General features: G+C 40.6%; 1 protein-coding gene across 5 annotated transcripts in view; it reads left to right on the forward strand.

Annotated features, from left to right (window-relative positions):
* The window catches only part of TBC1D4 (TBC1 domain family member 4), a gene marked incomplete at both ends in the record, with an annotated part of 215685 nt that overhangs the window by 137161 nt on the left and 65824 nt on the right, over nt 1-12700 (forward strand). For all 5 annotated transcript variants that reach the window (XM_079721895.1, XM_079721894.1, XM_079721896.1 and 2 more), the window contains 2 exons: nt 2188-2292; nt 9858-9990. In XM_079721895.1, coding sequence (XP_079578021.1) covers nt 2188-2292; nt 9858-9990 — 238 coding nt within the window. The remainder of the gene's footprint in view (nt 1-2187; nt 2293-9857; nt 9991-12700) is intronic.

Raw genomic sequence — 12700 nt, forward strand, 5'->3', positions numbered from 1 at the left:
CTCCCCATCACTCGCATTACCGCCTGAACCATGTTTACCCCCTCCACCCCCGTCCATGGAAAAATTGTCTTCCATGAAACTGGTCCCTGGTGCCGAAAAGGTTGGGGACCGCTGCTCTAGGGCATCAGAGAATAAGGTGTGTTAAGACAGAGCTTGACCCTTAGGTGTTCAATAAATGTTGAATGAATGCTTCTACATGTTGGGCCTTATGCCAAGTGTTGGGGAGAGAGTGGTGTACAAACCAGTATACTTCCTGTTCCCCAAAGCAAGAGGAGTCATCTGAAAAGGCCGTGCCTCTCCCCCGTCCCCCCTCCCAGAAAGAAACTAGCAATGTTTCTCCCAGAAAGAAAACTAGCAATGCTCGTTGAACATCTAAAGGAAAAAAAAAAGAAAGAAAGAAAATAAAAGAACCAAACCAAATATATAAACCTGGCAGTTCAAACAAGATTTTGGCTTTTCCTTTTTTTTTTTTTTTTTTTTCCTTTTTTTTCTTTTTGCGGTACGTGGGCCTCTCACTGTCGTGGCTTCTCCCATTGCGGAGCACAGGCTCAGCGGCCATGGCTCACGGGCCCAGCCACTCCGCAGCATGTGGGATCTTCTCGGACCGGGGCACGAACCCGTGTTGCCTGCATCGGCAGGCGGACTCTCAACCACTGCACCACCAAGGAAGACCTGCTTTTCCTTTTTTTTAAAGCAAGCTTTGTATTCTCAGAATTCAGAAGAAGAATCAAACAAAAATATGAGGAGAATTTGTGCAAAGGCCTTTGATCAGAATAATTGTCACGTTAACTTTCTGCTTCTCACTGAGTGGCCCAACTCCTGTTATTTCTTTCCACAGAATTGTACTGATGGAGGGTGGCCACATTTGGGAACAGGAGTGCTTTTTAACACATGCACACCTACAAATGTTTCTTTCTTCAAAATCGGTAGGGCTGTGTCCCTGGCAAGCATGAGGAATAAGGGAATGGTTTTCTTTACTGGAAGCATTACCACTGCCCGAAAACCTGCTGAGCTAATGAGGTCCTGTGCATTTTTCCCATTTAGTACCAAGCTAGTAAAAGATATTCTTTAATCACAAATGAGTTGTATCAGATGGAATTTACTTTCACCTCATGGATTGTAACCTCACTCCTCCTTATTGACTTTTTTACTTTTTATCGGAGTTGATTTCCTTTTTCCATAGCCATTGGGTAGGTTGAGCTTATTATTGCAAGAATAGTGGTTACCGTTTATCAAACATGCAGGAACTAAGATATTTCTTAGTTCTAAATCTGAAAAATTTCTTAGCATAGGTGCCATTACTATTATTTTATGATGAGAAATGGAACCTCAGAGATACTTTTTAGCAATGCAGCACAATATCTCATACCTGGTAGATTGATTGAACCAAGATTGAAGCACAAATCTGTCTGATTCCAAAGTCTGTTTTCCTTTCTCTGGGATTCAGGTGATTGCAGGACAACTTCAAATTTTTTGTCTTCTTGACTTTTCAAAGTACTGTGCTTTCTGTTAAAATAACAAGGTGCTGTCTACTAATTGGTGTGTATGTATTCAGAGCGATTGAAATTCTCAGATGATTCAGAATTTTTTATTAAGTGTAGCTGAGGTTATTTAGCCTGTGTTCAGGAAGTACAGATTTGTGAATTTGGATAGTTGACATCTGCAATAATTTCTTTAATGTATTCATCTTCTAACAGTTGTGGCTCCTTGAATGTCTATCAATAGACAAACATTCTAGTATTTTTAATGCTTGCTTTAGGGAATGGCATGCCATTTAATTAGAGCATTGTCAGTTTTAATGATTCTTAGCCTCATATAAACAAGAACAGGGTTTATAATGAATCATCAGACTGCCCTTTCAAAGATGACCAATAAATTGAAAACTCCATTACTTGCAAACACTGAGTAGCGGTTTTTATTACAAGAGACAGTGGGTCATGCCATCATAATTTTCCTCTTGTGGCCCTGAGTCACAGAGTGTTTGCCAGAAACAAAAAGAAATCGGAGCTGGTCTCACCCTTTATTTTATGTATCAAAAGACCTCCGAATAAGTTTGCTCTGGCATTATGTCCCCTATCACAGTGCCATGAAGGAGAAATTCATGGAAGCGTGAAAGCACAGAACTATGTCTATAGTGTTGGTTAAAAGGACATAATCCCATAAACACTGCCCTTCTTCCTTCTCTAGGGTATAAAGCATGTTGATCACTTTGGCTTCATCTGTCGGGAGTTGCCGGAGCCCGGGCTGAGCCAGTATATCTGTTACGTGTTCCAGTGTGCCAGCGAATCTCTGGTAAGTGGGGTGACTGCTGTCCACGGGCTCCTGCCCACACCTCCGGCTGATGGGAGACTCATCTCTGTTGAACCCAAGCCTCACAGAACAGCCATCCATTGAAAAAAGAAGAGTGCATCTAGAAATAGGTTTTCTGCCCTTTGAAACAGCACCACAACAGAAAAACAAAAACAACTTGTCCTGGTCATTTTTAAGCCTAGGTGATTTTCTTGAGTTTAACAAATCTGGAAATGTTACCGGGAGTATTTTTAAAAGGTAGGAAAAGCCTAATAATAGGAGAAGAGCTGTTCCTCTTTCCACTGCTCATGTAAGAAGATAAGGAAGACCTCTTATTCTCTCAACTGCTCTAACATCTCAGAGTAGATAAGGCTTATTTCATCAGGGTAGACAACGATTTTGTTTTTTCCTTTTTCTTTCATCAGCCCCTGTCCTCATTTGAAAAATACTTTCTTTATGGTCGCATTTTAGCATTCAATTTCTTTCTTTGACATTTAGAAGTCAATTTTGCTTTGCAGCACTCCTAACCCTGCCCTCGACCCTTAAATGGGAGCAGTTAGAGTTTAAGGAGAAATGTGTAAGGCAAAGTTGGAAATAGATCTGAGTGACTAAAAATATGGTGATGTTTTCCCCTAAAATGTTTTACATACTCTTCCACTTGTGTTATCTCTCCCAACCATTTTAACACACACCTTTAGATATATACATGACCATTCTTTGAAGCAGAACATTTCCTCAGACACCAAATCCTCCCACAGTGATTTTCCCCAGGGAAACACACACCGCTTAGACATATACAGAGTAAGCTGGGCGGCCTTCTCCTCATTTTCTGGAGGCGTGTTGCCTTCCTTCCTGCTAATTCTCGCCTTCCACATTCCCAGTGTGGACAGTGGGTTGAGGAATAATGAAGAAGTAATGAAGAAATGGGAATGAACTGGTACAAAGACACTTTCTGACTAGGGAATATAGCACTCCATCACTAAGTTTCTTACTCAAGAGAGATCCATTTGAGTTTTGTTCTCACTCTGGATAGTTAGCCGTACCAGTGAAACATCCACATGTTGATATCCAGGTGACCACTGTATTATAGGTTCAGTTCAGGGCTCGGGATAGAAGTTTGAGAGTTGTTATGTAAAGAAGAGTTGAAGGCATGGGGCTGGATGAGCACCCAGGGGGAAGGAAAAGAGAGAAGGCCAAAGAGAACCAAGCACACAACCCTGGAAAATGCCAACCAAGCAAGAGTTGGGTAGAAAATGAGAATGTCAGGTAATCTTGCCCCTCTCCTCACCCATCCCCTGCCCAGGCCTCCCCTCCTCTTTCCCTCCTCTGGCCCTCCTCCTGTCTAAGGCTGATTCTTCCACCACGTTGCAGATCCTTGCTCTCCGACCTTTGCAAAACCTGTTGTATATCCCGTATTTTATCGTTTGGGCAGTTCCATTTACGCAACTTTCCAATTTAGAAACCATAATGCATTCTCCTGCACCATCGAGATCCACTTGTTCACCAAATCCTATAAACTCAAAGGTAGAAATGTCCCTTATATCCATCTCTCTTCCTTTTCCTCTCTGTCTGGAATTAAGTCTGGGCATTCATCTCCTTTACTAAGACTATTGCATTAGTGTCCTAACGAGTCTCCCTGCCGCTGGTTTAACCTGTCGTCTATCCACTTACTACCTTATGCTATATATATATTTTTTCTCACAAAATTCTCTCACTAGGGGCCAGTTTATGCCTCCTTATTAACGGACAAAATCTAGATTGTCCAGTGTGGCAGAAGGGCCTTCCTCATTCTTCTCCAGCACTCACCAGAAAGCTTACCCTTTCATGACTGTGTCCTCACACATGCTATTCTGTGTCCTCAGCTGTCTCTAGGCCAGACTGCAGAAGCTGCTGTGAAGACTGGTGGGATGTTGCTTTTATTTGGCTTGCTACTGAAGCAGCAGATGGTTCGTGCACAGGACACATGAGATGAAGGAAATACGTGAGAGGCGGGGCTCACAGAAATGCCTCTGAAGTTCTGAGATCACTGTTGGCTGCATGGAGTGAGGGGTCTGCCAGTCAGGGGAGGCCAGAGCCAGGGCTTGCTGCTTTCATATGGTCAGGTGGGGAATTTGATCGTGCCAGCCTCAAGGGTCCACCTGGCTGCTCTACAAAGAGATTGTGTATGTCTCTATCTGTTTTCGTATTCTCTTTCCGGCTGCTTCATTGGATGGGAAGCAGGCCTGGCTTTGCTTTGCTGTGACTTTAATCCCCTTCCCCTTCTCTGCTACTGTGTATTTTTTAGGATCCTGTTAGGAGATCACCTCCTAGGGAAGCCTTTTCTAACAGCCTTTCTCAGGAATTGAGTCCTTTGGTTGTTTTGTTGTCAGTGCTGTCAGCACATCTTATTCATAGATCTCCAACAGTTCCTGCAAATCCCTTATCTTATTTATTTGTTCACACAACTTTCTACGCCACTGGACTGTGAATCCTACAAGGTTAGGACTGTCCTTATTGTTGTTGAATCCACCAGTAGTTTCTAGGATAGCAGGGCTTGCTTGTTTAGTGTATTTTGAGTGATGGAGTGTGTTACTCAGAGCTTCAGGCAGTCATTTTCTAGGTGCTGGTTAATCTCTGATTACTGCATAACCGACACCAAGAGGAAAACTGTAAAACCTTCTGATTTCCAATCTCTTTTCAAAGTTTTGTTTTGTTTGTATTTTTTAGTATTTTCATTTTACCCTCATGCGTGTAGAATGAGTTTTCGAAACGGAGTCAGAGTAGAAAGTCTGGGAACACGCCGCATTTTTCCACCTTAAGAAGCTCTGTGACTAAGGCAACAGACTAGACTGGCTGAGAATGTCTTCATATTACATTGAAGCTGCCTGAGAATCTTATTTTGGCATCATTATTCTTAAGAGTGGGCCTATGCTGGAATCTTTGAAATCCTGTTTACTCTACTTTTATCTGTAAGCACCTTAAATGAATGGTGAGGCATCAGAACTGCAAGATAGAGGAGAAATTAAATGTACATTTCCTGTATAAAGGAGGGTGGCTCAAGCAGCTGACGTTAGAGTAAAACAAACAGTCAAATATTACGGGTCTAAGCGGTATTATGATTGATGTGGCTTGGCCGTTGTGAAAGACAAAATATTGCAAAACCACACATGCTGATTTATCTTCTCTGAGTGCAAAGAATATACAATGAGCATTTTCTGTTGCTTCTTTGCAGCAACTGCTATGAATTGATAAACAGTATAGAATAGAGTTCTGATGGGCCCTGGAGGGTTACACTGCAAGTTTAGATGCTCTGGGCTCCTCCCTCCCTCCCTCCCTTTGTCCCTCCCTCCCTTCCTTCCTTCCCTCTTTTGTAAAATATCCCAAGGCAGGTGGTTTAAACTTGTTTAACCAACCCTTGAGATTTCTGGAACATATCATTTCCGCTTTCTCCAAAAGTGGTTTAAAAGGTGTGAAAAAAAATGGAAGTGACTACTATTCATAGACAAAGTGGAACTCCACAGATCCACAGATGCACACAACAGTATCCAGGGAAAGTATAACCAGCAAAACAAATCAAAACAAAAACCCCAAAAACCCAGGGTACCGAGACCCAGGATTTGTATGGGGTTAAGAGTGTAGAGTTTTCCAGAGAATTAAACTAGGTAATTTTTTTTTTAACATCTTTATTGGAGTATAATTGCTTTACAATGGTGTGTTAGTTTCTGCTATACAACAAAGTGAATCAGCTATATGTATACATATATCCCCACATACCCTCCCTCTTGCATCTCCCTCCCACCCTCCCTATCCCACCCCTCTAGGTGGTCACAAAGCACCGAGCTGATCTCCCTGTGCTATGCGGCTGCTTCCCACTAGCTATCGGTTTTACATTTGGTAGTGTATATATGTCCATGCCACTCTCTCACTTCGTCCCAGCTTGCCCTTCCCCCTCTCCATCCTTACACATTCTGTGATTCTTATTCTAAAACGCTATAAAACACCTAAGTTTGGTATATAAATGTTTATGAGTGTTATCTTCATTATGGATTTTCACCTTAATATCACAAATTGGCTTTCTATGTTCCATCTCATAATTTTCTCTGGAAATTTAATTTTGCCTGATGGTCACACTAAGAATACTTTCTTTTTGGTTCCGTATGATTGATTTATCTTTAACCATTCCTTTACTTTTAACCTTTTAACACCACCTAGGATTTTTTTGTTGTTGCTGTATCTAAACTAAAACAATTAAGTTATTCATAGTATCCTAAATTAACTTTTAGTTGCTCTGATTCCATGTGAGAATTTATAGGCTGTCTGGAAAAAGTGGTAGATTAAAAAAAAGTAAAACATTTAAAATTTTAGAAGTCGAATAAAGTTTTTAGTAATATTTATGGCTAGGAGAAATTGGTAGCCACATTTCAGTCACCATTGAAATGATCTCTTATTTCATCTAGAAACAGATAAGAAAATATGAAAGTTCAGTATATCCATTGGGGACCTTTTGCAACACAGTATTACCAAATAGCAAATAATAAACCTACATGAAAGCTAAGCGGATGACTGACCCCTTCAGTGCCTTAAATAAATGAGAAACAAGAAAACAGAAATAAACATCTGCATAAGTGATTGAAATTGCTTTTGAATACATAACAAGGCAAATGAAATGAAAATTCAAAGGCATTTAAACATGTAGTGCTTTTATTTTTATTTTTTTATTATTATTATTTTTTGCAGTACGCGGGCCTCTCACTGTTGTGGCCTCTCCTGTTGCGGAGCACAGGCTCCGGACACGCAGGCTCAGCGGCCATGGCTCACGGGCCTAGCCGCTCCGCGGCATGTGGGATCTTCCCAGACCTGGGCACGAACCCGTGTCCCCTGCATCGGCAGGCAGACTCTCAACCACTGCGCCACCAGGGAAGCCCGTGCTTTTATTTTTAAGAATTAGAAATCTTTGTTTTTAATTATGTTATAAAAGAACAGATTGTGAGTAATTCATTTTTTGTACGTGGAATGTTGTGAAATGATTTATAAGCCTTTTAAAAAGATGGTTATATAGTAAAACATAACTGAATGGTGACTGACTGCTTCGTGCTTGAACTCTCCTTTTAGTAATATCACATGAATAAAGTTTCTTTTTATTCCAGGTTCTTCATGCATTCAAATGCAGAAGTAGATTGAATCCTTTAAGTGGTAGCTTTTTCTTAAACCAGGCCATAGGGGAAGGGGATAAAGAGTCTTTTTATTTTTTAAATTTTAAAAAATTTATTTATTTTATTTATTTATTTTTGGCTGCATTGGGTCTTTGTTGCGGTGCGTGGGCTTTCTCTAGTTGCAGTGAGCGGGGATGACTCTTGGTTGCGGTGCGCAGGCTTCTCATTGCGGTGGCTTCTCTTGTTGCGGAGCACGGGCTCTAGGAGCACGGGCTTCAGTAGTTGTAGCACACGGGCTCAGTAGTCGTGGCTCGTGGGCTCTAGAGCGCAGGCTCAGTAGTTGTGGCACACGGGCTTAGCTGCTCTGTGGCATGTGGGACAGGGCTCGAACCCATGTCCCCTGCATTGGCAGGCAGATTCTTAACCACTGTGCCACCAAGGAAGCCCTAAAGAGTCTTTTTAAAAACTGGTTTATGTGTGTGAGGGTTCTTTTTCCTCCACATCCTCTCCAACACTTGTTATTTCTTGTCTTTTTGGTAATAACCATTCTAACACGTGTGAGGTGATATCTCCCTGTGGTTTTGCATTTCCCTAATAATTAGTGAATTTGAGCACCTTTTCATGTGCCTGTTGGCCATCTGTGTTGGTGTGAATGTGAATTGGTGCCGCCACTATGGAAAACAGTATGGAGATTCCTCAAGAAATTAAGAATAGAACTACCAGGTGATCCGGCAATTCCACTTCTGGGTATTTACCTAAAGAGAATAGAAACACTAATTTGAAAAGATATGTGCACCCCCATGTTCATTGCAGCATTATTTATAATAGCCAAGATATGGTAACAGCCTAAGTGCCCATCGACAGATTAATGGATAAAGAAGATGTGATATGTATACACACACAGAATGGAATATTTTTCAGCCACAAAAAAGATGAAATCTTGCCATTTATGACAACATGGATGGACCTTGAGGGTATTATGATAACTGAAATAAGTTTGACAGAGAAAGACAAATACAGTATGATTTCACTCATGTGCAGAGTATAAAAAACAAAAACAAACACATAGATGCAGAAAACAGATTGGTGGTTACCAGAGGGGACGGGGGTGGGAGGGAGAGCAAAATGGGTAAAGGGGGTCAATTGTATGGTGACAGATGGAAACAAGAGTTTTGGTGGTGAGCACGCTGTAATGTATACAGAAGTTGAATTAAATGTTGCACCCATGAAACTTATTTAATGTCATAAAACAGTGTTACCGCAATAAAAACAGAACAAAACAAAACATGGTTTATGAAGCATGGTAAATGGTTTTGAATATCAGAGCTAGTTTGGATGAGGCCCTGGTACTTCATAGCTCCCCATGCAGGTTTTAGACTTTGATCTCAATTGTACAGTGGGTGAGAAAGCCACACTTTACACTGATGATTGTGCCACAGAGGAGGAGACCTGGCCTGAAGTCGGCTTGACAATGCCTGGAGGATGAGCTGTTAGTTGACCTCAAAGAAGCAACCAGGAGACCAGAATGCTAGATTCCAACTTCTTGACTGAGTCACTGGAAGAGCAAGGAAGAAACTACCTGGCAGTTCTCAAGCTGCTGGCCTAGTGGTGAGACCCAGCTGTTAGATAGCATGACTGCAGAACTTTTGTGTCACAAATCAGAAGCCAAATGATAATAAATAGAAGCCATAGAGAAAAGACCAGTAGCCTTCATAGAATTCCCCCAACATTATTTATTGGGCTCATTTCTCCCTAGAACTTTGGTTAAACACATGTTCACTTGTCCTTGCACTAAAAATGATCCAAAAGGATAAAGTAACTAAGATACCTATTAACACAAGTGATTTGTTAAACCTATTTTGTTGCTCCCTATATATTGCAGACAAAACTTCCAAAGAGATCTTTATCTGATAAACTACTTTAATTAAACAAAGACCTGAGATAACCAACAATGACCTACTGTATAGCACAGGGAACTCTATTCTGTGATACCTATATGAGAAAAGAATCTGATAAAGAATGAATATATGTATATGTATAACTGAATCACTTTGCTGTATACCTGAAACTAACACAACATTGTAAATCAACTATAATCCTATAAAATTAAAAAAAAAAGAAGAAAACAAATACCTGATTGACTGTCACTTAACTGTGACAGCATAGCACTGAGTGGGATTCAAAAATAGCATTTAAGTAACAGATCAGTATTATGCACATTAAAATGGTCTTATTTCATCCAGTTTTCAATTTTATGTATAATTAATTGAAGGTCTAACTTTGAGACATTATTTTCTCACTACCAGCTCTGTGGTCATCAAAATTCCATTATTAATATTTAGTCAGCATCAACAAAGTCTCACATTGCTGTTGGGCTTTTAATGTGTTACCATGAAAGCAAACGTTTATAGACCTGGATTTTGTTTCTTCTTGTAGGTTGATGAGGTAATGCTGACTCTGAAACAGGCTTTCAGCACGGCCGCTGCCCTGCAGAGTGCCAAGACCCAGATTAAGCTGTGCGAGGCCTGCCCTATGCACTCTTTGCATAAGCTCTGTGAAAGGATTGAAGGTACAGTATAAGTTGGCCTTGGCAAAGACGAGTTTGCTTGGCAGAGACAAGTTTGCTTTGGCACTGGGGAAGTGAGAAAGTTGCTACTGTCCTTGAATGCTTCTTTGTTTTGAGGTGAACCAAGAGCCCCGAGAATCATTTCTCATGTCCAGTCAAATTTGTGCTGTCAGTCTCTCCTAGGTGCTTGGCTTTTTTTCCTCTTTCTTTTTTATTTTTTACTTTTTTTCCAAAGGCAGACTCAAGGGAGGAACTTGCATTTCCCACAGTTCCTAAGACTCTGCTATGTGCAAAGTGGGAACTGACCAAATATTTGTTTCATGAATGAAGAGAGGCAAAACCATCCCAGAATATCAACTGTTTAAGTCTTTCTTTTTTTCCTTTCTTACTCAATGATGTGTTCTCTTTTTCCTGAAGGTTTAGAACAAGAATGAAACTTGCTTGGCTTTTCAGGGTTGTTTGAAAATCACACAGATAATAGACATGATGTCATAAAGCAAGTTTTTAAAAAAAATGTGTTTTGAGGAGGGGGAAGAGCATGAGGAAGAGGTGACCCTGACTCAGTTTCCCTTTCTTCTCCTTGTCTCTTACTAATAAAAATGGTTGAAAACTACTGTGCCAGAGAAGACACACAATTTGATAAACACTTGTTAAGCATCTAGCACGTGCCAGGCAGTGTGCTTGGCACTGGGGATGTGGAGATGGTTGAGATGTGGACCATGCCTTCAGGAAGCTTAGAGTCTAGAGTGGGAGACTGGCTTGTGAGCACGTAAATGCAATCAGTACGATAGGTGTTGGAGTCGATGGGGAGAGTGTGGACTCCAGAACAAAGCAGAGAATGGACTAGCCACTGCAGTGAAAATGGAGATATCTGTTCAGTAGGCAGGAGAATCATAGGCACATGGGAAAATTGATGATGAACAGCCATATTTATTGAATATCCACTCAACTGTGTGAACAAGCACTATTTAAATGTAATATTCAAAAATTTTAAATTTATAACTATAATGTTACAGAATGCACCTTATTTTCAAATATACGTGTAAACGTTACAAAAATGGAACATTCTTTGGTGTATGGTAAAGAGAATATTATACGTCTGAGGAGGGAAGGCTGAGTGATTCAGGAAATGGTGTTGGATCAATTTGCTATCCAAAGAGACAAAGATTCCTTCCACTTATCCTACTCAAAATACATTCTAGGTGGATCAAAGTCCTCAATGCAAACAAACAAAATGCTAAAATCATTCAAAGAAAATAAAAATGTTATTTTGTCCCTAAACAAGAAAGCCTTTATTAAGACACAGAAATGCAGAAACTACCAAAAGAAGACATTGACAGATTTGACTTCATAAAATCTTAATATTTTTACATAACAACAACTGCTTACTTGGAAGTTAAATGATCAGTAACAAATGAGGAGAGAGCAGATTGCTGTTCAGAATTTGTAAAGACTGTTATTATCTATAAGAAAAAGATAAAACCACCAGTAGGAAATTACGCAAGTCATATTAAAAAACACTCCTCTGAAAAAAAAATTATAGTTTTAGAGACCTTTGTAAAGAGAGAGAATACAGGGGCTTCCCTGGTGGCGCAATGCTTAAGAATCTGCCTGCCAGTGCAGGGGACATGGGTTCGAACCCTGTTCCCAGAAGATCCTACATGCCATGGAGCAACTAAGCCCGTGTGCCGCAACTACTGAGCCTGCGCTCTAGAGCCCGCGAGCCACAACTACTGAGCCCTCGTGCCACAACTACTGAAGCCCACGTGCCTAGAACCCGTGCTCCGCAACAAGAGAAGCCACCTCAATGAGAGGCCTGCGCACCGCAACGAAGATTAGCCCACGCTCTCTGCAACTAGAGAAAGCCTGCACGCAGCAATGAAGACCCAATGCAGCCAAAAATAAATAAATAAAATAAGTTAATTGAAAAAAAAAGAAAGAATACATATTATACATCCAGAAGTAGTAGAGTCTCTTCCAAGATCATGAAGGGAGTGAAACTTAAGGTTCCCTAGCTTCAAGGTATGCATATATCTGAAGGGAGCAAATGAAGGGTTTATGTGAACTGGAAAAGATTCACACAGGCTTCTTTTCCTAAGGCTTTAGATAACACCTTCTGATATGATTGTTTTACCCTTGCCTTTGACATCGGGCAAAGAGAGCCATAAGATAGGGCAGTGTTCTGATAGTAAGAATGAAAGGAATAGCAATAATGCAGATACTCCCATAAGACTTACTGTGTCTCGGCACTGTTGTGTTTTCCATATATTAGCCCACTTGATCCATACTAAAATCCCACAAGATGGGTGGTGTTTTGAATCCTCATTTTACTGATGAGGAAACAGGCACCGAGACACGTTGTGGGTAATAACTGCCACGTCCTTATCGCTTAGGAGGGGCAGAACCAGGATTTGAACTTGTTCAATCGGTTTCCAAAGCAACTTGATGCTTCTCTCTAAAAGAATATCAGAAAGCCAGGATTTTCAGGACCAAGCTGTCTTGAAGCCTTGGCATCAGTGTTTCCCAAAGAGTTGTTTTCATCTGGGTAAGATAACAGTGTGAATTCTAAACTTGTGTTAGGCTTAAGTACAAAGTATAAAGCTGGAAAAAGGACCACATTCAGATTCAACACAAATTCATAGGAAGAGAAAGTGAGAAAGATATTTAGAGATATTTAGAAGTATCTAGATATTTGTATTTCATATTACTTACT

This window comes from Hyperoodon ampullatus, assembly GCF_949752795.1.
Source record: "Hyperoodon ampullatus genome assembly, chromosome: 16".
Classification (NCBI taxonomy): domain Eukaryota; kingdom Metazoa; phylum Chordata; class Mammalia; order Artiodactyla; family Ziphiidae; genus Hyperoodon; species Hyperoodon ampullatus.